The following is a 24441-nucleotide window of genomic DNA, read 5'->3' on the forward strand; positions in this document are numbered from 1 at the left end:
TGGATATTTGGGGCTGTTTTACTGCTGGAGGTGAACCTCCACTCCAGTCTCTCATCGTTTGTAGCCTGAATCAGGTTTTCTTTCAAGATTGTCATGGATTCACCTCCATCCACCAGGGTGTGCAGTATTAGTTTTCCACCACATATAGAGTCTTCATGACTTCTGGCAAGCTACAAACAGGACCAAATCATGGCTTCAATACATGACACATTTTAGAATTTTATTTACAATTCAATATGTACAAAAATAAAAGTCTTTTTTGTGTTTATCTGTCACATACAGTAAAATAGAGGTTTGCTGATGTGACATGATGGAAGGTAAAATACGTTTGAAAGTCAGTGGATTTGATGTAAATACACTACTGGTGGCCATCTCATTGTTCCCAACTAATTAACTGTGTGGGGCACACAGCATGACTGAAAGCTCCAAATATTCACTCTCAATCTGTCTTTGTTGCTTCTGATCTTGCTCACTGTTATGAAGCATCATCTCTCTTACTGGTTGCTGTGTCAAGTTCTCTGTTTGGCAATCTCAGTTAATTATAGTCTGCTGGCTTGATTAAAGCCTCCCATAATGTACACAGCTATTGCACGCATGTGTAAAGGTAGATGTAGATGATCATAATGTAGGCACTTCTTACCTTTAAACACACAATTACACTATTGTGCAATGATGGTCTAATTGAGGATGGAATAAAAAGCTTTGTTATGGAAGAACGGAAGGATGTACAGTAGTTTCTGTTTGGCCACTGATGCTCACGTACTTGCTGTTACCTCTCCACACAGACAGATGAAACTTCCCAGAAAAAAATAAATAAAAAAATACATAATTAACCCAAAGCTTAGCACGGCATCAAGTTTTATAAAACGGAAGAAAACCTTTCTGTACATTTTACTAAGTTGACCACAGGTGCAAGGATACAATGATTACTCAGAAAATGGAGAAGAAGATAGCAAGACAGATGGAAGAAATAAAAATGAACAACTCCTGATCATTAGCTTTTACATACAGGTCATTTTATGAGATAATTATTTTACAATTCAGTTCAACTCCAATGCATTTTTAAAAGGGACATTTTTATGTTAGTTCTATGTTAGACACAAGATATTTAGCTTTGCACATAATATCTGAATTCTTTAAAAAATGAAGGGGAAACACTTCTTTGTAAAATAATGTTCTGTTAAATTTGTAAAATGGAATAAGAATAAAAGTTGCCCTCCAGCTATTCATTTATTAATGTTTTTTGTTTCATTCACACAATGAGATGCTTTCTTGATGAATAAATATGATTAGATGGAATTATTCAGAAAAACAGAAGGGAAAAATGACCATTGTGTACCTCCAGCCGTCCTCTTCACACCCATTGAACTATCTTTTTAAATATATTCATTTATTTACAGATTTAAAATTGATCACCTAGTAAAGAAAATGTTTGTTTTTGTATGCTCTGTATGTAAACATTTAGTTTGTTATTATAGTTTTGAGTTTCTTCATCATAGTTGGGTTCAGTTATTGTTGAACAACCAACTGACTCTGCTGTAATTGACTGACAGCTGATGTAAACTGTACATTTCACATCAGTTTGAAAGACTAATAAATAAATTCATAAACACAAAAACAAAGGATATTATATCTGTAATTTCAGTATATTTTAGTTAGTTTTATAAACACAAAATGTAGTTCCCCATTAATTACTGTCTTTATTTAGTTTAGTTAACAAAAATGTTTTCTCAATTTCACTTTTCGTTATTTTACTTTCAGTTTACTGTAATAACCTTGGCTTGTACTGTATACTTTAATTTGACTGGAAAATACCCAGAATTCTCAGTAACTGAATTGTTGATCTTTTTAAAATCCAGTGATGACTCACAAAGATCAATTCAGGTTCCAGTCCTGGAATCGGTGTAGTACTGTTCACACAAGTAAATGTATTGAACTATAAAAGGTCTTTCTGTGAAATTTGTGTAATCAACTTTTTCCGCTTTTTCTGAGTTTTTTTCTCAGGAAATGTTTTAGTCAGAAGACACTTTTACCTTACAGCTCTCTGGAGTTCTGTTGTCTTTACCCCATTTCACCGAACTGCTGCTCCTGGTTGTGTTTTTACTGAATGTAGCTGAAGTGACTGCAACTGATCTGGTTCTGGCCCTTTCGTCATTTTATTGTAAAGCACATGTTCGTCTCCTTCTCTCTGTAAAGGTCTTTGAGGCAGCTTCTGTAAACCGAAGCTGCATCTGTTTTTATCAGCAGGCGTCCATGTGTAGAGCCAACATGTCATGCTTCAGAACCACAGAGGCAGACGCCCTGCCTGCTTCCAGACCAACGTGTCAATGTCTTCACACACGTTTCATCCTTATTAACCCAGCAGAGCTGTGCTCTGATCTGGAATCCAGATAGAAGTAGATAGACCAGTTATAGTATCATTCCTTCAGACAGAACAGCCCAATGTCTGCTCAGCCATGTGAGCCCCAAACCAAGGAGCAGAAAAAGGTTTTGAATGCCGGCTTTTGTCTCTGCAGAGCATTTCTGCAGAGTGAGATCATTTCTGAGAAGGTAGAGCTGCAGCATGAGGGCAGCGGGCGGTTAGTGGTGGAGGAGGAGGAAATTGAATAGCCTGTCATTAAACAACATTTCTCTAAAGAAAGAACTTCTGGGAAATCAAGGATTTGCTGCCTGGACCGCACATAGGTCTGAAACCTTGTGATCCGATGCGATCAGAACTGGTCAGACTCTGCAGTTTTTCTGAAATCATTGTGTCACATGTAGTCATGAGCCTTGACCCCTACAGACCTCTCCCCCCGCCGCCCTCAATCTTATCTAACATCATGAGGTTTAGTATTCGGTTGATCTTGACTAGCTGCTACTCAGAGCAGCTGACAGTGGTTTTATCATGCCTGCAGTTTCTGGAACTTTCCCCTGCAGCTGCATGAAGGTTCCCACTCTTTCATCAAATTATCACCTGACAATGCTGCCAGTTTGACATCAGCTGACATCCACTGGCTCCCTGTAGTTCAGAGAATAGACTTTAGGATACTGTTGTTAGTTGTTGTTGTTGTTATCACTGAACAGCTTAGCACCACAATACATTAAAGATCTGCTGGTGTTATATCAACCTTCCAGACCAATCAGGTCTCCTGGTTCTGGACTGCTCTGCATCCCCAGAATCAGAACCAAACCAAACAAGCAGCATTCAGCTTCTATGAACAAATCTGGGACAAGCTTCCAGAAAACTGCAAAACAGCTGAAACACTGAGTTTCTTCTAAATCAAGACTAAAACTCACTTGTTCAGAGTTGCTTTTGAACCGCAATAAATTAAACATTGACCAAAATATTTGATGTGTAATGATGATTTTGATGATGGCACTTGACAATACGTACTGTTAGATACTGGTTTCTCAATTGGTGACTGTATGAGGTTTTCATAACCCTTTATCGTTATGTTTTTATGATATAAAGCATTTTCAACGGCCTTGTTGCTCAAATGTGCTATATAAATAAACTTGATTAAAATGTGTATGCTCTAGTTTTCAATTTACATGCAGTCAATTTAATAGATGAACTCTCACTTTGCACAGTATTTTGTGTTCATGTGAGCAACAGATATTGGCACTTCATCAAACACAGACATACAGATATGTATACACCACACTGTGCTCCACCACCCATTTGTTGCAACAGGGAGTATGGCATTTATTTTCTGATTTGTTCGTAAAGCTGCGCTTGCGTTAAGCATCAGCTACAGTGCATGTGTTTCTATTCCACCTGTATACATACACCCGCTGCATACTTTGCTGCCGTTCGCTCTGAACCAGCCACTAGGCAGCAGCTATCGTGTTACATGATGTGCCAGTCAATTTAAGGATGTCTATTGATCCCCCAAAAACAATGAAAACCCACATATTTTTATCAATCAATTTAATTCTGCAGATGTCCCAGAATGTGAAAAGTGGACTTGTCTGGGGAAAAAAGGACCTTTGTTATGCACACTTAGTAGTCGTCAACAACTCACTGGCAGAAGTGAGAGTGTTGTGCAACACAAATAATTATCTGGCCAGAGCACAACAGCAAAACACAATTTAATGAAGCTTCAAGGCAGATAATTTGCCTCAAGGAAATTTAATAATCAAGGTACTCAAATCATTTGATGAATTGTTCCAGACTCGGTTAGTAGGCTCTCAACGAGTGGAATGGAGATCAGCTGAGTGCAGGTACTATGTCTCCAGTGATTATAGTATAAAGACAACTAGATCTGGAATTTCACATTTGCAATCAATAGAGAATGCAACAGCCAAACTTCTCACCAAATTCAGTAAATTCAGTCACATCACTTTGGTCCTACATTCAGGACACTGGCCTCCTTGTGCTGACTAGTCTTGGCTGACTAGAGCTTTATGGCCAGACTCCTGATTGTCTTTGTCAGTTTTTAACTAAATACTCTCCTGCCCATTTCCTTTGTTCTCAAACAGTGAACCTCTTGGTTGTTCCATATACGAGGCTGAAAACTAAACTTAAAACGCTTGTATTTTCCCAGGCTTTTATGTCATGATTTTATTGTGTTTCTTATGGTTGTTTTATTCTTTGTGTAATTTAAGGTAGATTTTTATTGTACAGCGCTTTGTGGATTATGTCTGTGGAAAGCACTTTATAAATAAACTTTACTTACTTTAGGTAAGTAAAGTTTGCTACTTACTCTATTGACAAACATTTAAGTCATGAATTGAGACAAAAATCTCTAAGCCCTGAACATCCCCTGGAGTTCAGATAAATCATCATCAAAACATGAAAGGAGTCTGGTTCATGTGTAAGACAGAGACTCTGCAGACAACAACTGCTGGTTGTTCACCAGTCAAAGCTTTATGAGAGCCGCAATGAGAAAACCACTGCTGAAGTGAACTCAGATAAAGACTCATCTAGAGACTCCATGGTCAAGTGGAAGAAAATGTTTGTCCAAAATGAAGCTGGTAAAACATGCCAATCTTGTCAGGGAGACGGTTGGATAACTGCAGAGCAGCTGCAGCATCTAGCTCCTTTCACCTTGGACCGCTTTAAGAAGCGTGGCCCATTAAACTAATCTGACCTTTGACCTTTCATATTATGAAGGTATACTGTTTAGTAGTAACCTGTTTCTAACTGTGTGGCTTGTGGAGCCAAACTTCTCTTTCAGTGAAAGTGATGCTTCATAAACAACCAGGAGCTGGGTTATGTGTTTAGCTTGCTGCTGCTATGTGAACTGTTCTGTTCTGTTCTGTTCTGTTATGTGAACTGTTTAATGCATCTCTGATGAGTAGAATAAGATGAAACAAATAGCCTGCCCAGTCTGTTCTGTTTGGATCACCATCATTCAGGTTTCAGAGGTTAAGCAAATATTACATGAAACATTGAGGGTTGTTTTGTTTTTTACTCCATGATCATCTGGTTTTCTAAGACTGAGATTTAATACATAAAGAAAAGGGCATGACATATTGTTCTTTGCATAATAAGTGAGTATTATTATAATTCTGTCCTGTTTAGGATATAGTGGCTTGTCTGCTCAGGTTCTGCACAGCTCTACTGGGGTTCCTCATCTGCTGTTCAGTCATTAACATTGTCAGGATTTTATTTTTGTTCTTTTGCGTTTGTTTGATGTACAGCCACTGTGTGATGGATCTGCAGCTGTGTTTCTGATCATTGTATTGCTGCATGACCCTATCTGTGAAACAGAGCAGTTCTCTGACTATATTGGTGAAAATGCCTTGATGAGTGGAAGGCAATCAGAAAACCTCCATCACCCTGCAGACAAACAGTGCAGTGTTGTGCATCATGGTTAATAAGCTTCCCTCTGGATTTAGTTTAGACATACTTCCAGTACCCTTGTGGTTTAATCTGAAGAAAAGCTATTTTGGATTTGACTGTAGTTGTTGTTTTCACTCTGTGATCTAAGCGTTTCCCTGTTCTAGCTCTGTAAAATCACCATGTGTTTCCTGTTTAATATGGCTCAATCTAAATGAGAACTTCCCTTTCTGACAGTGAAAACTAAGCAGTGATAAAATACTGTCCAAAGCACACAGCTTCATGTCAGCTGACTGCAAAGAGAATAGCAGCAGTAATCACCTGAGTCAGACTGCTGGGTCTATCTGTCTGAACTTGCTGTGAACATGGCATTTCTGTGGAGCCACTTTCAGATGTGTGAGAGGAGATTCTGTATTGATAGATACAGTAAGTGATGTCTGTGTTGGTGGCTGATCACCACATGTCGCACAGCAGATGCTATGCTGATGGAAGAGCCGGTTAGTCAGGCTTGAACTCCTCTGTTACTGAACACATATTTTCTGTTCACCCCTCAGGAAGAAGGTCGCTGACAACAATGAAGTTATTAAATCGAACCCTTCAAAGCGCCACCGGGATCGGCTGAACGGGGAGCTGGACCGGCTGATGGAGCTGCTGCCTTTCCCTGATGAAGTTCGCTCCCGCCTGGACAAGCTCTCTGTCCTGCGCCTGAGCGTGGGATATCTCAGGGTCAAGAGCTACTTTAAAGGTAAGCTGTCTGAGACTTCAATTATCCCCAATCTGATGCTGCATGGGGCACTGATCACATGTTGCTATGGACACCTGCCTATTAGTTTAAACCTTCACTAATTTCACTCATATGTTGTTGTTGTTCAAGCTGACGTACCAACTTCAATAATTCCATTCAGTTTATCTATGTAGCACCGACCAGCCATCTAAAAGCATTTTCAAAAAATTTCAATTCAATCATACATACATTCCAATGGAGTTATGAGAGAGTGCAGCAAACTCAGTTTATATTCCAAGTAGTTTAAAAAGTTTGTACCTAAAGGAAACCCATCGTCAACATTCTCTCCTTCTGGACTAAGTTGAAAGTGGAAAGCTTCATAATGTTGAACTGGAACATTACATACGTCACGGATCAAGGGTTGGATAAATTTACAACTTTAACAGAGTCCACACTTCCAGGCAGCAAAGGTTTCTGAACAGCAGAGAATTCAGACCCTTGGACGAAGTGGAGCATACAGAAAAATAATTCTGTTTTTTTATCAGGATATGTTGAGTGTAAACCCCAGGCAGAATTCAAACTGGTCCTAAGTGAAGTGTAGCCATGCTGTCTGACACTGGAGGCTTTAGATTACTGGGAACTTTACTGACTGATGAACTCTTCAGCAAAAAGAAGAGAACAAAACTTAACCTTGTGCTTATCCAGCTGCTGCAGGCCCCCTTCTGCCCCTCCTAGTATGGACTCTGCCTGAAACCTGTTTCAGTGGTTGTGTAGGCTCCTCTACACCGTGTTCCAAATTATTATGCAAATTGGATTTAAGTGTCATAAAGATAAAATTTTTTGTTGTGCTATTAAATTTATAGATGGTATTGTGTGTCAGGGCTCTTTGAATCACTATAATTAATTTCAGAGAACTGGATTGATTAGGGTTAGGGTGCCTCTGGAACCTCAAGGTGGAGGATCCTCCAGAGGCTTGCGGTGCATGAGCCTACTATTGGGCCCCCCTAACCAAAGCTCACAAGCAGAAACGGTCACAGTGGGCCCAGCCGAACATGAAGATTAATTTTCAAACAGGTCCAGCATGGTCCAGATGGACGCAGTAGTAGATGGCCACCGCATCCCAGTACGGCTGTGATGTCAGCAAGGAGGTGGTGGAGTCATTTGTTGGGCTGAAATCATGGGGAGAGAATCATTGGTCGGCCCCTTCAGAGACCCTGAAGGTGTGAAAATGACCTCAGCAAAGTAGATGGACTTTCTGACTGATCACTTTCTTTCATGGATCAAAAAGAAGAGCCGTAGCTTCCATAGCAAAAATCATCTTCATCATGACAATCCACCATCTCATGCTGCAAGGAATACCACTGTGTCATTGGCTGCTATGGGCATAAAAGGGGAGAAACTCATGGTGTGGTCACCATCCTCCTCTGACCTCAACCCTATTGAGAACCTTTGGAGTTTCCTCAAGCAGAAGATCTGAGGGTGGAATGCAGTTCATATCAAAACAGCAGCTCTGGGAAGGTATTCTAACATCCTGCAAAGAAATTCAAGCAGAAACTCCACAAACTCACAAGTTCAATGGATGCAAAAATTGTGCAGGTGATATCAAAGAAGGGGTCCTATGTTAACTCGGTCTGTTAAGATGTTTTTGATTGAAATAGCTTTTGACTTTAGTACATGTGACCACTTAATGCTGCACATTCAAAGAATGACCGTTTGCAGTTCTTTGTAATCCATAAAATGTTTAGAAAATCTGCTGTGCATAATAATTTGGAACACGATGTAATAACTCTAGCAGCAGGTCTGAATGCTGATTAGCGAGCAAGTCCCTTTCTCTTAGCATAGCCGTCTGTCAGGATGTTTCACTTGCTGTGAAATGCAGACTGAAAAGAAACAGTACATAGCTTAGCCATGCAGTGAACAATGTTTTCTTTATGATCCTGTGTGAAGAGTGTGGTTGGGTTCCTGTAGGAGGGGAATGGCTCAGGGTGCACTGTGGGATGCACTGCTGCTCTGTAAATGAGATAAACATGGAGAAGCCAGGTCCGAATTAACAGTGTCACATGAAAATGTTCTGGCAGAAACATTTTCATTTGACAGGCAGGAATGATGAGCATGCAAGAATGTAGTTTTAGGAAGCAACACATCCTCAGTGTTTTTGCCTTCTCCTCACCCTTTGTGTGAACCACACCCACTGACTCCCATGGTGATCTGAGCATTCCAACATTAGCTATGTGCTAAGTGAATGCTCAGACTTAGAAGGCATGATAAGTAATGTGAAGTGTGGATCTCTGTTAGTTTTGCTTTGGGATTCTTGTAGTTGTGTGTGTGTAAATATGGTTGCTGCAGCGACAGAGACCCCCTGTCCAAGTGCTGTATCAACACGATGAGATGGTTTTCATTCTACATGCACATAACGGCGGGCTGCAGAAGTAGAAAACTCTCGTAGGTCCAGTTTACTGACTAGACTGCATGGGGAGTAAAAACAGACATGATACATGCCGTCAGATGAGCCGTGAATTTCCACTGCTGTTTCCTCTCACACCCTTTCACCTACTTCTACTGTTCTGCACGTTAGCAGAACTGGCAGGTTGTTCACTGCTCATATATACTGAGCTAACTGAAGAAAAACTCCTTAAATCTGCCTTGGTGACACTCACCAACACAACCTGTTGCCTTTTCTCTGAGTACTGCTGGAGGCAGAGGACAAGTTATGACCTTATTGACATGAACATGTTGCAGCTTTTCAAGGTGGGACTCAGAACAGGCCAGTTAAATTGATAAAAACTTATAAGTGGCTGCATGAAAGAGCTGCAGCATAGGACTGTGACATGTAACTACTTGACAATACTGTTGTAAGGGGCTTTTATTTAGTGTCATTTTCCTTCAGTGAGATAGTATTGGAGGTTTTTTGGCTTTTTTCTGAATGTAAGTAATTTAATCCTGCAATGGCCACATTAAAGCATTCAAAGTGTAAAGCGGGGTTTTTTCACTATTATTGAATATTGTTTGTACAGTAGACCGTTCAGCCAGGATTTAAAGACTGACAGCATAACAGGAAGTCCTTTGATTGGGGGAATGTGGAAGTTTATTCCAAATGGAGGAGTCATGTTGTACCAAGCCAAAACACGGTCCCTCTTGAAAATGAGATCTGGATCTCAATGGGGTTTTACCTGGTTAAACAAAGGAGAGAAAGAAAATTGCTTATAAGATTGTTTACACCATGTCCACCTTAAAAATCATCCATTTTGACCTGTTTGCAGTTAGTCTGCTGATCCGACCCTGAAATTGCTTATTAGTTGACAAGCTACTCCATCCAAGGTGTAAATATTGCTAATACAAAAACAACCATAAGAGATTAAATTTATGAACTCTTATGAGATTATATACAGTATACAGTATATATATATACACACCAGTGACGTGCGGTCAGGGGAGGCAGGTGAGGCAGTGCCTCACCAGCCATCATGGAAAGGAAGAAAATATATAATCATAAAGTAATTTAAATTGTTATATTCATCCGGTGGTTTGTACTAAAAAATATTTATTTTTCACGTAGCTTCACCAATTTCGATTTTTATTTGTTCAAAATCGCTGAATTTTCTTATTTTCCCATTCAAATGCTTGGAAGCGATGCCGGTGAGGCAGCAGCGAGCTCTGCCTCACCTTGGATTGCGCAACCCCTGGCTCTGCGCTGGCTGCTAAGCGGAGAGAGCATGTTGCTGTACGGCGTCAATAAAATGGTTTAAACAAATTTAATATGTGAACTTATTTCCAATAATTTAGCTTATGTATATAATGTACAGTGCTTTTTGTCACCAACTGTGTTTGTGTAACGTGTTTCGTGTAATGAGCGATTATAAACGGCAGAGAACAGGTTCGAGGTGAGGCAGGCAGTTCTCTTGCCTCATGGCAGGGGGCGCTCAAGATCCCAGACGTTCGTCTTGTTCACTCCTCAACTGCCGAGTAAGTGACAGCGAGCTAGGCTAAACGATTCGGGAAGCAAGTCAAGTGCAGCGATAGATTATAATGGAGATAGTGATTTTTTTCCTCTCGCTTATCCCGACTTTCGACATGGATGACTACATTACAACACTAAAAAAGTTTTCTCAAGTGGACTTTCAATCGAAGCAGGTAAGACAGTAATAACATTTATTTTGTTTTGTTTTTTAAGGAAATGTGTGTTTTGTGAGCTACAGTTTGTATGTGTAAGGATGCAGAAGTGAAACATAACCTGTAAACTGCTGTCAGTCTATGCATCTATTTGCAAATCTGATTCTGATGACGTCAGTGCCTCACCAGCTATGAACCTCACCGCACGTCACTGATACACACACACACACAAGTGCAGAGAAAATGATAATTAAGTTACTCAGATTTGGGGATTGTAAAGTCTGAAATGATTTTCTGTGTCGCTCTGTGTTGCACTTCGGTAATATGAGTCTGTGGCTGAAGCTGCTCCTGTATCCAGCCAACACGTCATGAAGTGGATGAAACTCGATGTGTAAGATGACCTGCATCTTGGACAGGATCCTCCTCTCTGACACCACTGTCAGAGAGTCCATTTCCACTCCAACAACTTTGCTGGCCTTGCAGATCAGTTTGTTTCAGTCTGTTGGTGTCCTCCACTTTCAGCCTGCAGCACACAACAGCATAGCACTGGCAACCATAGATTCATTCTGGTCCTCCTCCTCAGAAGGTGGAGGAAGGTGACTGAATAGAAGAGGAGGTAAGAAGATGTGAAGGTGAAACTCACACTCGGACGAAGGATTCTGAAGAGGGGCAGCGAAGAGTAGTTAGAAAAGCAACAGTGGTATTGATGGGAGTGCGGGCAGGAGATGCAGGGGCTGCAGAGTCAAATCTGTTAAAAAAAGAGGTTGAGTTCATTGGCTCTGTAAATGTAGCCTTCAACCACACTACTGCCTGCTGACCTGAACCCAGTGACAGTCCTCATCCCTCTCCAGGCCTCTCTGGTGTTTTTCTGCTGGAGTTTCTTCTCATCTTATAACCCTTCATTGCTCTTCTGATCTTCATCTTCAGGCACCTCTGTATTACTCTCACATCATGGCCTGTTGCCATTTCTGAAAGGCCTTTTCTTCTCATTCAGGATGGTTTTGATCTGACCAGGGCTTGTTATTTGGGTAACAATAAACAGTTTTAGGGATGATGGATACAACACAGAAGTTGATGTAGAGTGTTATGCACTCAGTGAGCTTATTGATGTCCTCCATGTTTGGCTCACAGAGTGCCTATCAGTCAGTGGCCTCAAAACATCCCTGTAGTGTTTCAGTGACCTCCTGTGACCACCTCCTCACTGTTCTCGTGGTTGCAGGCTGCCTCTTCATCAGAGGGACGTTACATCGGCTGGTGCACCAGGTTATGATTGAACCGGCCAAGCGGAGGAAGAGGAAAGGAACTGCATGCATCTTTTATGTTAGTCCAGAATCCTCTCCTCTCTGATGGGACAGCTCACATACTGGGTGAAGTTGGGCAGGGTTTTGTCCATGATGACATGATTAAAATCACTTGAGATATCCATGAATGTAGTCAGATGTACAGACTGCAAGCGAGCTACAGTGGAGTGGATGACGCCACAGAAAAAAATGACAAAAATGTTGAAAATAATACATCCGTTTCCCTTTCACTAATTTTGCATAATTATGCAATCCTTTGTGTTGGGGTGTGAATACTTAGTTTAAGGTAATAGATTTTTCCTGTCAACAGCCATCACAATCTCCAATAACTCCTTGAAGAATCTAAATTCATGAGTTACAACAACATTTAATTTCCCTTTGGGATTAATAAAGTAGTTTGTAATTGAATTGAATGACTATTTTTGAAAAGCTCTATGAACCTTATATTAAAGGTTAATTTTCCCAAACAAATCAAACGCAGCTGATTTACTGATGATGACCACCATGAGATTATGAGCTCTAAAGTTGTGAGCACCATCTGTATGCTGTTGTAATAGAAGGGTAGGACACAGGGTTTTGGGGACACAAACAAGATGGCAGCTGCTGGAGCCTCTAACAGCTGAAGTTTAAACTTTAATGTGTGTGATCTTGGATCATAAATCATGTTCTGTTCACTTAATTCTTCAAATATGTTTATCTGCTAGATGAAAGCAGAGCGGAACCAAAGTTAGATTCCTTGTTTGTGTTCACAAAGTTTGAGAATAGAGCTGATTATGATCCAATGCAAACACACGTCACCTAAAGATTGAACAGCCAGGTTGGGTTGCATCACATGAGGACTGCAACACAAACAGAAGTTCTGGACAGCTATTGGTGGATTTTTATAGCTGTTATTATGTCTCAACGTATCTATTTAAGCTGAAACTGGCTCCAACTCATAAAGTGGGGAAAAAAAAATCTTCAATTTGTAATCCAGAATCTAAGTTAGCATCTAGTCTGGGGTTCTGATGCTGTAGCCCATCGTCTCATCTGACGATTTTCAGTCAAATGAAACTTGTATAGAGTGTAGTTGCGTCATCCAGTTTTGACATGGAGCTTATAGCGTTCATCTTGATAAACACCATGAAGGAGCCGTTTAAGCTAGAGCTGCCTCAGCTGTCTGCAGGAAGAATTCACAAAGGTGTGGCGCACAAAGCAGGCCTATTGTTTTCTGATACTGAGCCATGTTATTAGTGGTGTTCTTTGGAAAGTTCTGCTTTATTTGAGTTTAGATTAGTTTTAAATGATGGCAACACATAATACAAAATCATCAAAAATGCAGACATATGCAAAATGCAGATTAGAAATACTGATGACAGATAAGAAGGCCAGACAGCTGATGTGTCAATATGTCACTAGTTCTTTAGAGCATTTTACTGCACATTGGGTTTGGCTGCTGCTGTGTGAGCAATTTGCAACTCTGAAATTGCTCAAGCTGCTACGTAATGACACAAGCTGCTACGTAAGGTCAAAGACAGAAAACATTAACTCAACAAATTTGTTTAAAAAAGATTCTTCGGTTTTTATCCAGTTCCTAAAGGACACTCAGCAGTCAGACTACCACTCTGTGCAGCACTGACAAGTGTGTGGTGGAGAAGAAATAGTGCTAGAAGCCCAATGAGCTCATCAGACATGCTAGTATCTTTTTGAATTGTAGAAAATGAAGGAATTTGTCACGACAAATATAGGCAATCGGCATCTCCACTATGAAATCTTTACTGTCTCCAGACAGTACACTTGGAGTCGGCTCGGGCCACAGAATGCCACATTAGTACGCCCGAGTATATGGGAGCCCTAAGGCTTCCTGTTTGCAAATTAAAGCTGCACTCTGTAACTTTTTTAAGAAACTTGTTTTTTACATATTTGTTCAAGCTCTCACTATGTGGTGACAGTGTAAAATGAGAAAATCTGCGGAAAAAAAATGTAGCTCCTTTGCTTTCTCCCTGAGCTAATTGTAGAAATACATTGCTTAGTCAGAAACTGCCAATCAGAGCCAGAAGGAGAGTCTTAGGGCTGTCAGTCACAACCTGCCCCTTGCTCTTCTACGCTAAGGCTTCTCCCCGACAGCAGAGCATGTTGTGAATGCTCAGGCTAGTTAGCATGGTCATTGAATGACCGATGATGGCAGATAAACAGTTTTCCTGGAATGTTAGATTGTTTCTCTGCCATTAGCATATTGAGCAATGAGTACATGAAGTTGATTAACAGCTCTAAGACACTCCTTCTGACTCTGACTGACTGTCAGTCAGAGCGATCAGAATTATTTCTGACCGGCAGTGGTGCATTTCTTCAGACAGCAATAGTAGCACTGAGAGGAGGTGGAGGAGCTTGATTTTTTTTTTTCACAGATTATTTGCCTCATACTGTTAAGAAACGGTGACCGTTTTAACAAATATTTAAAAAACAGATTTTTTTAAAAAAAAAAGTGGCATACTGCAACTTTAAGCCTGAAGTGTGAATTGAGACAATAAATCTGTACAATGAAGTTTGACAGTGTCCTAGTCCAGTCTCTGACAGTTGAGGTTGTAAGGTTTAGATGAAGTATTTTCTGAGATTTTGCTAACAACCAGAAATACCTTACAGATACAGTTGTTGTAGGAAATTATTACTTTCTACTATTTCATTACTAGACCTGAAGTCAAACTTTTCAGCACCCAAACAAATTCATATATTTTAAATAAACCTTCAGTCTGAAGAAAAACAATAACTCCACAAGTGTCAGTGAATGAAATGTGAGTGAGGTTGTGTTCCTCCTCTGCTCTGCTGGCTGTGTAGCTGAATGATTGGCTGGCAGCAGTATTTGGTTAGTTCAGTAAGTATTTTCTTTAAAGGGAAAAAATGACCAAAGTGGCCTGGTAAATGGCTCATCAGCATTCAGAGTGTGGCGCCATGTGTACTGATCCAAATCCCATAACAGCCCACTGGATCGTGTTGTGGGTGGTACAGGCTTTCATTTCTGCTCTCAAAACACTGCACAGCTGCTTCTAAGACCAACTTGCTCTTCATTCACCACACCAGGCCTTTGTGTTGTTCCTGTAAGCATTGAGACATTAGATTTTCTCTGCATACGGTAGCATCATACCATATATATATACTTTTCAGTCAGGCAATTATCTCCAATCAGAAAACAGACTCACCCTCACCCGAGTAGAGTTTATACAAGCTGACTGCAGCTTCAAAGGACATCTGAGAAACCAAGATCAAGACAGATTCTTTTAGCTGAAGTGCAGGGGGGTTTCAACAAGCAGCAACAAGACAGCAGGATCAACTGAGAGTAAAATAAGACGGAAATTTAAAAACAATCTCTCCTAGATTTTTGGAGAAGCTGTGTAGTTAATTTACCTTTTGTTTTGCCATTAAAAATCAACAATTTTATTTTACTTTTTTCAATATTTAATAGCTATGACAAAAGCTAACATGCTGATTAACGTTTTCAGTTTCAACCACTTAATTGGATTGCTTTTCTGTGTGAGAGGTATAAAACCAACTTATTTCTTTAAAGGGATAGTTTGGATTTTATGAGTGTCTTTTTAGTTATCAGTGTTCATTCCCTCTCCTCTAGTAGAACCGTTTCATATCACCATGATTCTGTAAGAAAGTGGCTAAGAGCTAGTCAGACTGACTAACGATCCAGCTCAGAAAACTGTGACAAACCTAACAACCTGTCTGATCTGTTTAAGATCTGCTGATGGTATGGTACATCAAATTTTCTTCTAATGAACATCAGAAAATTATAACTCATAACAGTATGACAAGAGATAAGCTGTTAGAATCCTTAATGGCAGGATGTTTGTTGGATTCAGTTGAAGATGTTATTACATGCATGTTTCTGCATAGTGAAAAGAAGGATCTGCTCTATGAACATGTGCTCAGCTGCAGCCCTGCAAACTTTCTGCTTATGATGCTTTCCTTGATGTAACTCTGGGTTTTCCCAGACTGGAGAGGGGACAGGAGGTGCATTGGCCAGAGGAATGGAGACATAATGGGCCAATGAGCAAGCTGCTTAGAACTAAACACGAGTGGCTAGTTTGCGTCACTGGTGTGTTTAATAGTTTTTTGTTGTGCACACATAAACTTTACTGACCTTTTAATATTCCTCATACAGTAAATGTCAAAGTGTTGATCAATCTCTTTGATGGTTCACTAACGTATATTAGTACAAAATGTAACAACCACTTTGTGGAACAGCTAGCCTCTGGGCTAACAGACTAACTGTTTTTTTCTGTGTGTCTGCATCAGGCAAAAATAGTTCCAGAATCAGCTTAGCTTTTTGGCTTTTAGACTAAAAACAGTTGGAAAGCCTTTTTAGAGATCTTGGTTATCTGAGTTTTAAACCTCCAGCTCTGTTACGATAATCAGCCATCAATGTTCAGGTGAGCTACTGCAGCTGAGCATCTCCATCCGTGTTGCTGCTATCTGAAATTGGGAGTATGTAAAGGTAAATTTTATTGCAAATGAGAACTGTACAGTAGTTTTTTGTTATTGCTAATATCTAATAGATATGAAATTTTTCAGTTGGAGTGGAGTTAAATAGCAGAAATCAGATAAAACCGCAACTTCCACGACTTTCTGTTAACTAAGCTCACTAACATGATGCTGTTTCTACTATTGTTGATAACTTTTTAACAGAAAATCCAAACTATTCTTATTTCACTATAACATTTTTAACTCATAAACCATGGTGGGCCGCTGGTGAACTGCCCTAGCACCTCTGCCACTAGGCTTAACAGGTTTCCTGGGGGAAACCCTCTATATGAAGTGCTGCAAGATTGTTACATAGCCAAAACGGTCACCTGCCGGATAACTACCCAAAACATATCTGTGAGGGAGACACAGCCAGACAGGAAGACTTGTGGATCATGATAAAACTGTTTATGTGAGTAATTTTTACAGAATAAAGCTCTGGTTTTTTCACAGATCACTATTATCCATCAAAACATTAGTCAAGGATGGGCGTTCAAGAGGAGACATGTCTAGGATTTCAGATTCGGATCTTGTAAATCTTAAGGTAAAAGAAAAGGGTTTAGAGAGAACAAACATAAGCTGTTTTGGGGGCGAGATCTGCAGAGTAGATAATGACACATTATCGTGCTGCCTCAGAGGGCAGATCTCTGTAGGAGCGCGCTGATGGCCTCATAGCGTGACTCTCTCAGGCAGCTCTGGGTGTTTTGGAAAGCCTGTGGCTCACTGCTGCTGACATATTTGTGTGACGCTGTTAGAAATCAGAGAAAAATGTGGAGTAGCTTTTCAAGACTGTTAAAAACAACTAGGGTCTGTTAGCAATCATAGTTGCCATAGTAACACCACAGCATGTGCTTCAGTTTGATATGATTTAGTAATTAAGATATCCGATTCATGCCAGCAAACTGCTCTGTACGTGATGGAAGTGAACAGAGATTATGAGGAGATTGGTTTGAGAGTCTGGTCGAATGGACCAGCGGCTGTGTTTTCCCTCAGCATCATCACATGTGAGCAGAGACGGCACTGTGCAAGGATTCTTCTGGACTCGTCTTTCACTATATCGTGAGAGCCCATGGCAACCACTGGGACTCAGATTTAATCAGGTTTTTTTTTTTTTTTTTTTTTCCATTTTCCATTCTTTGGAAGATTTATCCTTAGTCTGTCCAGCTTCAAACCGCAGTGCTACATTTCCTCTCAAATTCACTGTTACAGTTTGACTTTTCCAGAAAAGCTTTGTTTGTTTATGTGCTCAACCAGAATCAGCTGTCGTCCCTACTCGGAGCCTGGCAGTTGAATCAGAACCACAGAAGATGCAGCGCTGCGTTTATTCAAGTGCTGTGATTCAGATGGATCAGGCTTCTGAAGGACTTGTTGTAGTGGTAATTACACCAGGCTTTATCTATCAGCAGCTGCCAACATCTGAGAGCTGGCATGTGGGGAGCTAAACTTAGAAAGCAAAGTTGGGGTTTTTGCCTCAAACTGTTGATGATTTCCTTCCTCTGAGAGCTGGAAGTGCTTCTAGACTGATAAAAATCATTGTAGTGACTTGTGCGGCACGCCCAACGCAGCAGAGTTTTTCTTCCTTTGTCTCTGATTCCATTTCCACATTGCTGACTGTGTTGATGAAGCAGGAAGTGATGATCAAATAGCTGCAAAAGACATAAGAGACTACAGAAAAACATTCTGACAAATGTGGATACTGATCACAAATTTAACTTGAAATGAATGAATATGAAAACAGACAGGAAGCAGAGCATGATTAAAGTTCAGTTGCCTAGGAGCAGATAAGTAGCTGTTTTCACCAGCATGCAATACATTTTATTCAATTTTATTTAGACCTGAGCTGCTTTGGGAGTCAAGGAATATGAGAGAAAAATGCTTGGGTTACAATATCTTGGTAAAGAACCAAAAGTATGAATTAAAATCTATACGTCATGATTACTTTTACATTTAAAACCAAAAAGCAGCAGTGGATGACATGATCTAAATTAAATAAACCAATTTTCCACATAATATAAATTTTGAATTATGATTAAAGCTATGTATACATTTATTTTTTTGTTTTGATAATGATACATAAAGTTTAGAAAGAACTTTATTTTGTTAAACATAAAGTCTAAACATTGCGCTGAATGAATCTACCTGTTTGCTGTCTTGTATTTTATAGAGTAACATTTATGACACATTGATATTAGCTGAGTAATTAGTTGATTTATATGTTCAGGTAGCCTGCAGTCAGTCATCTGCTTAACAGACATGCTGGTCATGGCCTTTAGAAGCGTCACATGGTTTATATGGGTGAAATTATTTCCAAACAACTGAATGTGCCTTTTTTGTGAAAGGAGAAACATTTCAGAGGCCTTCACCCAATCAGCTAAAATAGTGTGCATCATCAGGTGGAATACGGTCAGCCCTGGAACAGTATGACAAATGTTGCTGGTTTTGAAACCTTTTAAAATCTCGGTACCAGGAAGCCGGCGGTACCGACTTCAAATCTTTTTGAGATAAAGATTTTGAAGATCAAAGATTGGACTTTCATTTTTAATCTCAATTCAGGATCAGCTAAAGCAGAGAGGCAGGAGGTAGTTTGATCAAGTCTGGTGAGTTGTTTCTATAAACCTACATTTTAATGAATGGTAATGCTTGGTCATACACAGCTGACTGGTAGCATTCAGGAAGAGAATGTAATTTGTATTTAACAGATAAAAGAACCAGACTATGTATATACGGTAAATTGATTCTGAGTTATACTGGACCCCATCCTCTGCAAGGATTTGCTACACTCCAAAATAAAAACCTTCTTGCCAATGAAAAGCTGGCTCAGAGGACATGAATGAATTTTTACTCCTACAAAAGCCTGAGATGAAAGAGAAACACTTTCTAAAAGAGCAAGCAGTATAACAGTTTAGTTCTGCATAGATATGCTAGTTTTACTCCATGTGGACAGATGGTGTCACTGAGGTGAAATATTACAGGCTGGTCTGTTCCTCTGTCCCTTGCAGAGCTTTGAAGTAGTTGGTGAGAGCAGGCAGGACCGTTAGTGGAAGGATGAAGGACCTGCTGCAGTCACTCCTATTGGCTGTTAGCACTGCGTGAGAACACAGATCTCTGCTCAGAATCTACTGGAACTAAATGTTTTCAAATCAAGATAATATTCCCCTATGCATCACTGACATGCTTTCTACTACTTCCCTGCTCAGTTTCTTTTATTCAGGACTGGAGAGGTTAGCTGTTTCTATCCGGTTTGCTCTGCTGCCCAGGCTGAGTGGCTTCTAGAAGTGGGCGATATGGACTTAAAGTTTTACCACAATATTTTGTGATAATATGGTGACAATGATAAAATTGACAATAGTAACTATTTATTACTTCTTTTTTATGTAACGCTATGACTGATACAGTAATCATATTCCCACAAACACAAATAGTGCTCTTGAAAAACATTTACATTTGTAATACGTGTGTTTAGGACACCAGTCACATAAAAAAGTGTCATTTGTATCACTAAACTGCGCACAGTACCTGCTTTGAATTATATTTTCAGTTGTATTGACATTTATGGATTTTATTTATTTGGTAGAAACAATGCACATTAACATTTTTGTGAATGTGCCAGAATTTGCCAAAAGGTTATTTTTCATCTGTTAACGTTGGACACTGTCAAGGTTAAAATGACTTAACCTCACAAATTTTTTCAACAAAAACAAACCCTTATTGAACAAACAGTGGAGTAAAATTGTAAAAGTAATCCAAACAATATGGGCAGTCTTAGGGTTTTTTAAACCCCATTCATTGGAATTCATTGTGACAATGATTAATCAAAATTCTTATCATGATAAGAAATTTATTGTGATAAATGGTAAATCATATGATAGATGCTCACTCTTATTTTTTCTGTCTGTCTGACCGTCAGCAGCACCAACTTGGCTGATTTTTGTTTTTTTAATTTACGGTAATTTCTTTTAAAGGTCTGGATCCTTGAACTGTGTCTTCCTTCTCTGAGCAGCAGACATGTTTTTCTGCTTCAGAAATCTGCTCTGCAATTTCATCAATCACACATTGAGCTGTTTTGTGAAACAGGAAGTTAGAGCTTGGTGGTGGTGTCAGATTACTCTGAAACCTGATGGAGTCGGAGGATCAGGCTGCAGGACTGTAAAATGCCTTTGTTTAGTTCAGTTTTCCTGGTAATGAGACTATGAACTACCTCTTGTTCTTAGGCTCTCAGGTTTCTGATGATGCCAACCAGATCACAGCACCTTTGTCTTAGTCATGCTTTAAACAAACACAGATGTGGGTGTTTGCACGAGAAGTTGCAGTAGTGACTCCTTCTGGTTTAGTCAGAGCAGAAAACAGTTTCCTTTTTAAATCCAGACCGGGTGGTCAGCCATGCCGACATGTTGGTAAGCACATAAGATAGATCATCAGCTGTTTCTCTCTCCATCTGTGTTGAAAGGTCCAGATGTGCAAGTCTGATCTCATGCTAAAAGTGCTTTTCTCTCAACCTGGGCAAAAACATTCCCACTGCAGACACAGCAGGAGATAAAACATAGTAACATTGTGGCTTGGATAAGCTTTGGTGGGTTGAAGAAAATGAAAGGAATGACTGCTGCTTTGGCTTGAGCTCCGTGTTTTTTACTGAGGGATGTCTGCTCTCACAGTATCATTACCCAGCCCTTTGTCCCACTACAGCGCCTCTGCACACAGCAGCAACATATGCTGCAAGACTGCTTGCAATGGAAAATGTGGAGGAAGAGCACAGAGCAGAAAGAAAACTAGCTGTGCTACACGGAGGCCCAGTTACTCACAGAAACCCTGAACTGAACAAGACACAGCAATGGGCAGTTGTTTTGAAGAGTTGCAGGTTTCCATCAGGAAGGAGGTGTTGCTTGTTGTCAGTGTGGAGTAAGGAAGTGTGTGTGTATTGGAGGAGGAGCTGTGACAGGCCTTTCCCTCCTCTACAAAGTTGTGTGACTGGCCTGGTCAGCCATTCAGGGAGAGGCTGGATCCTGGGATCTTCCTGTAGTGGTAATCCAGATAAGGAAACATTCTCATTGACTAAACTCCCTACGGACAGATGCAGAAAAGTGTGTGTGTGTGTCTGGATAGACATGGTGGCAGATCAGTTTTTCTTCTGTTAGAGAAGAAGAAATGAAAACAACAATAATAATAATAATAATAATATAGACCTTTGGGCACTTAAATAACTTAAAAACAACATAATATGTAGGAGAAAACATAAGATACAGAAACCCTTCAGCTGAGCTGAGCTGCACACTGCAAAAACACTAAATCTTACTAAGTATTTTTGTTTAGTTTCTAGTGCAAATGACTTAGTACACTTAAGATAAGACAAAACAATAACTTTTGAGCATTGGAGCTCGTTTTCAGTCAGTAATTCCTTAAAATTGATTTAGAAAAGGACTAGTCCACTGTCAGATTATTTCACTTATAACAAGACATTTTCTCCATGTTATAAGTGGAACTAGTCCTTTTTCAATCAGTGCTTCCCAAAGCCGGTCCTCCAGTTTCCCTGTCCTGTTTCCAAACCCTTGACTTAACAGGCTGATGCAGCGTTTGGTGGCTGCAGAGGAGGTCATTTAATCATTTCAGTCAGTTGTACTGGAACAGAGACTCATCTAAGACATGCAGGACAGGTTAGGGCATCACTGTCTTAAAACAAGCTCCCATGTCTTGCTAAAAGTTTTGTCTTTTTTTCATGTGTATTCAGGTATTTGAACTAGAAACTAGACCAAAACACTTAAAGTGTTTTTACAGTACAGAGGAGCCTATTTCATTGTCTTTGCTTCATAATCCAACCTCTACAGTCATGGCCAAATGTTTTGAGAATGATTCAGATGTTAATATTTACAGTCTACTGCTTCAGTTTTTATAACGGCAATTTGCATATACTCCAGAATGTTATAAAGAGTGATCAGCGTAACAGCAATTAATTGCAAAGTCAATATTTACCTAGACAATGAACTTTATCCCCCAAAACACATTTCAACTTCATTGCAGCCCTGCCTTAAAAGGACCAGCTAACATTGCTTCAGTGATTGCTCCATTAACACAGGTGTGGGTGGTGATGAGGACAGGGCTGGAGATCAATCTGTCATGATTAAGTAAGAATGACACCACTGGACACTTTAAAAAGAGGCTGGTGCTTGGCATCATTGTTTCTCTTCTGTGAACCATGGTTATCTCAAAAGAAACACGTGCAGTCATCATTGCACTGCACAAAAATGGCCTAACAGGAAAGAAAATCGCAGCTAGAAAGATTGCACCTCAGTCAACAATCTATCACATCATCAAGAACTTCAAGGAGAGAGGTTCCATTGTTGCCAAAAAGGCTCCAGGGCGCCCAAGAAAGACCAGCAAGTGCCAGGACCGTCTCTTAAAAGTGTTTCAGCTGCGGGATCGGGCTTCCAGCAGTGCAGAGCTTGCTCAGGAATGGCAGCAGGCAGGTGTGAGTGCATCTGCACGCACTGTGAGGCGGAGACTCTTGGAGCAAGGCCTGGTCTCAAGGAGGGCAGCAAAGAAACCACTTCTCTCCAGGAAAAACATCAGGGACAGACTTGATATTCTGCAAAAGGTACAGGGAGTGGACTGCTGAGGACTGGGGTAAAGTCATTTTCTCTGATGAATCCCCTTTCCGATTGTTTGGGACATCTGGAAAACAGCTTGTTCGGAGAAGACAAGGTGAGCGCTACCACCAGTCTTGTCTCATGCCAACCTTAAAGCATCCTGAAACCATTCATGTGTGGGGTTGCCAAGGGAGTCGGCTCTCTCACAGTCTTACCTAAAAACACAGCCATGAATAAAGAATGGTACCAGAATGTCCTCCGAGAGCTACTTCTCCCAACCATCCAAGAGCAGTTTGGTGATGAACAATGCCTTTTCCAGCATGATGGAGCACCTTGCCATAAAGCAAAGGTGATATCTAACTGGCTCAGGGAACAAAACATAGAGATTTTGGGTCCATGGCCTGGAAACTCCCCTGATCTTAATCCCATTGAAAACTTGTGGTCAATCATCAAGAGACGGGTGGACAAACGAAAACCTAGGATTCTGACAAAATGCAAGCATTGATTGTGCAAGAATGGACTGCTATCAGTCAGGATTTGGTCCAGAAATTGATTGAGAGCATGCCAGGGAGAATTGCAGAGGTCCTGAAGAAGAGGGGTCAACACTGCAAATATTGACTTGCTGCATTAACTCATTCTGTCATTAAAAGCTTTTGTTACTCATAATATGATTGCAATTGTATTTCTGTATGTGATGACAACATCTGACATGCACACATGAAAACCAGAGGGCAGCAGATCATGTGAAAATATAATATTTGTGTCATTCTCAATACTTTTGGCCATGACTGTAGACTTTCCAGGGGATGCAGGAACAACTGTTGCTTTCAAAGACATAAACAGTCTGCAACGCTATACCATGACTTTATTGGAGGACTCAGAAGAACAACACCATTGTAACATGGAAGAATCCATGTTACAATGGAAGAATCTGGTGGACATGCTTATTACAGCAGGGTGTGCATGTGTTGGAGCAACAGGAAGACTCTACTGTGAACATGATGCAACATGCAGGGCTGCTAGTGGAAAATGATCCACACTGAGAGGGGACTAGCATGGAGAAGACGCCAAGGCAAGCCTAAAGCAAACACTGAGCTAGTAGTTCTGTATGCAGCCTGGGCAGGTTATGAGTGAACCTCAAACAAGCTTTCTGATAGCGCAGCCACCAATCACTCGCCTTGGTTTTGTAATGGCAACAGTGGTCCATGATGGCTTTGTTCACTGGCAGCTAATGAATGTGCTCCTCTGTTGACTGTTCTCTGTCAACTTGCTTTAGTCTCGGAAATCTTTAAAAGGTAATGTAGTCCAGTTGGAAGCAGGGCCCATAAAACACATAGAGCCATGATAAACTGGAATACACAACACATTTTAGCACAGAGCTTGAGATAATCATATGTAATCATTTTGTTAAGATTGTGCTCAGTTCACACAGCAGGTCTTGATGCTCAATTTAGATTT

The 24441-nt window shown here is 40.3% G+C and overlaps 1 protein-coding gene across 2 annotated transcripts in view; it reads left to right on the top strand.

Annotated features, from left to right (window-relative positions):
* The window catches only part of LOC114148001 (aryl hydrocarbon receptor-like), a 45569-nt gene that overhangs the window by 8922 nt on the left and 12206 nt on the right, over window positions 1-24441 (top strand). For both annotated transcript variants that reach the window (XM_028022876.1, XM_028022877.1), the window contains exon 2: window positions 6322-6512. In XM_028022876.1, coding sequence (XP_027878677.1) covers window positions 6322-6512 — 191 coding nt within the window. The remainder of the gene's footprint in view (window positions 1-6321; window positions 6513-24441) is intronic.

The sequence above is a fragment of the Xiphophorus couchianus genome, chromosome 7 (assembly GCF_001444195.1).
Source record: "Xiphophorus couchianus chromosome 7, X_couchianus-1.0, whole genome shotgun sequence".
Lineage (NCBI taxonomy): Eukaryota > Metazoa > Chordata > Actinopteri > Cyprinodontiformes > Poeciliidae > Xiphophorus > Xiphophorus couchianus.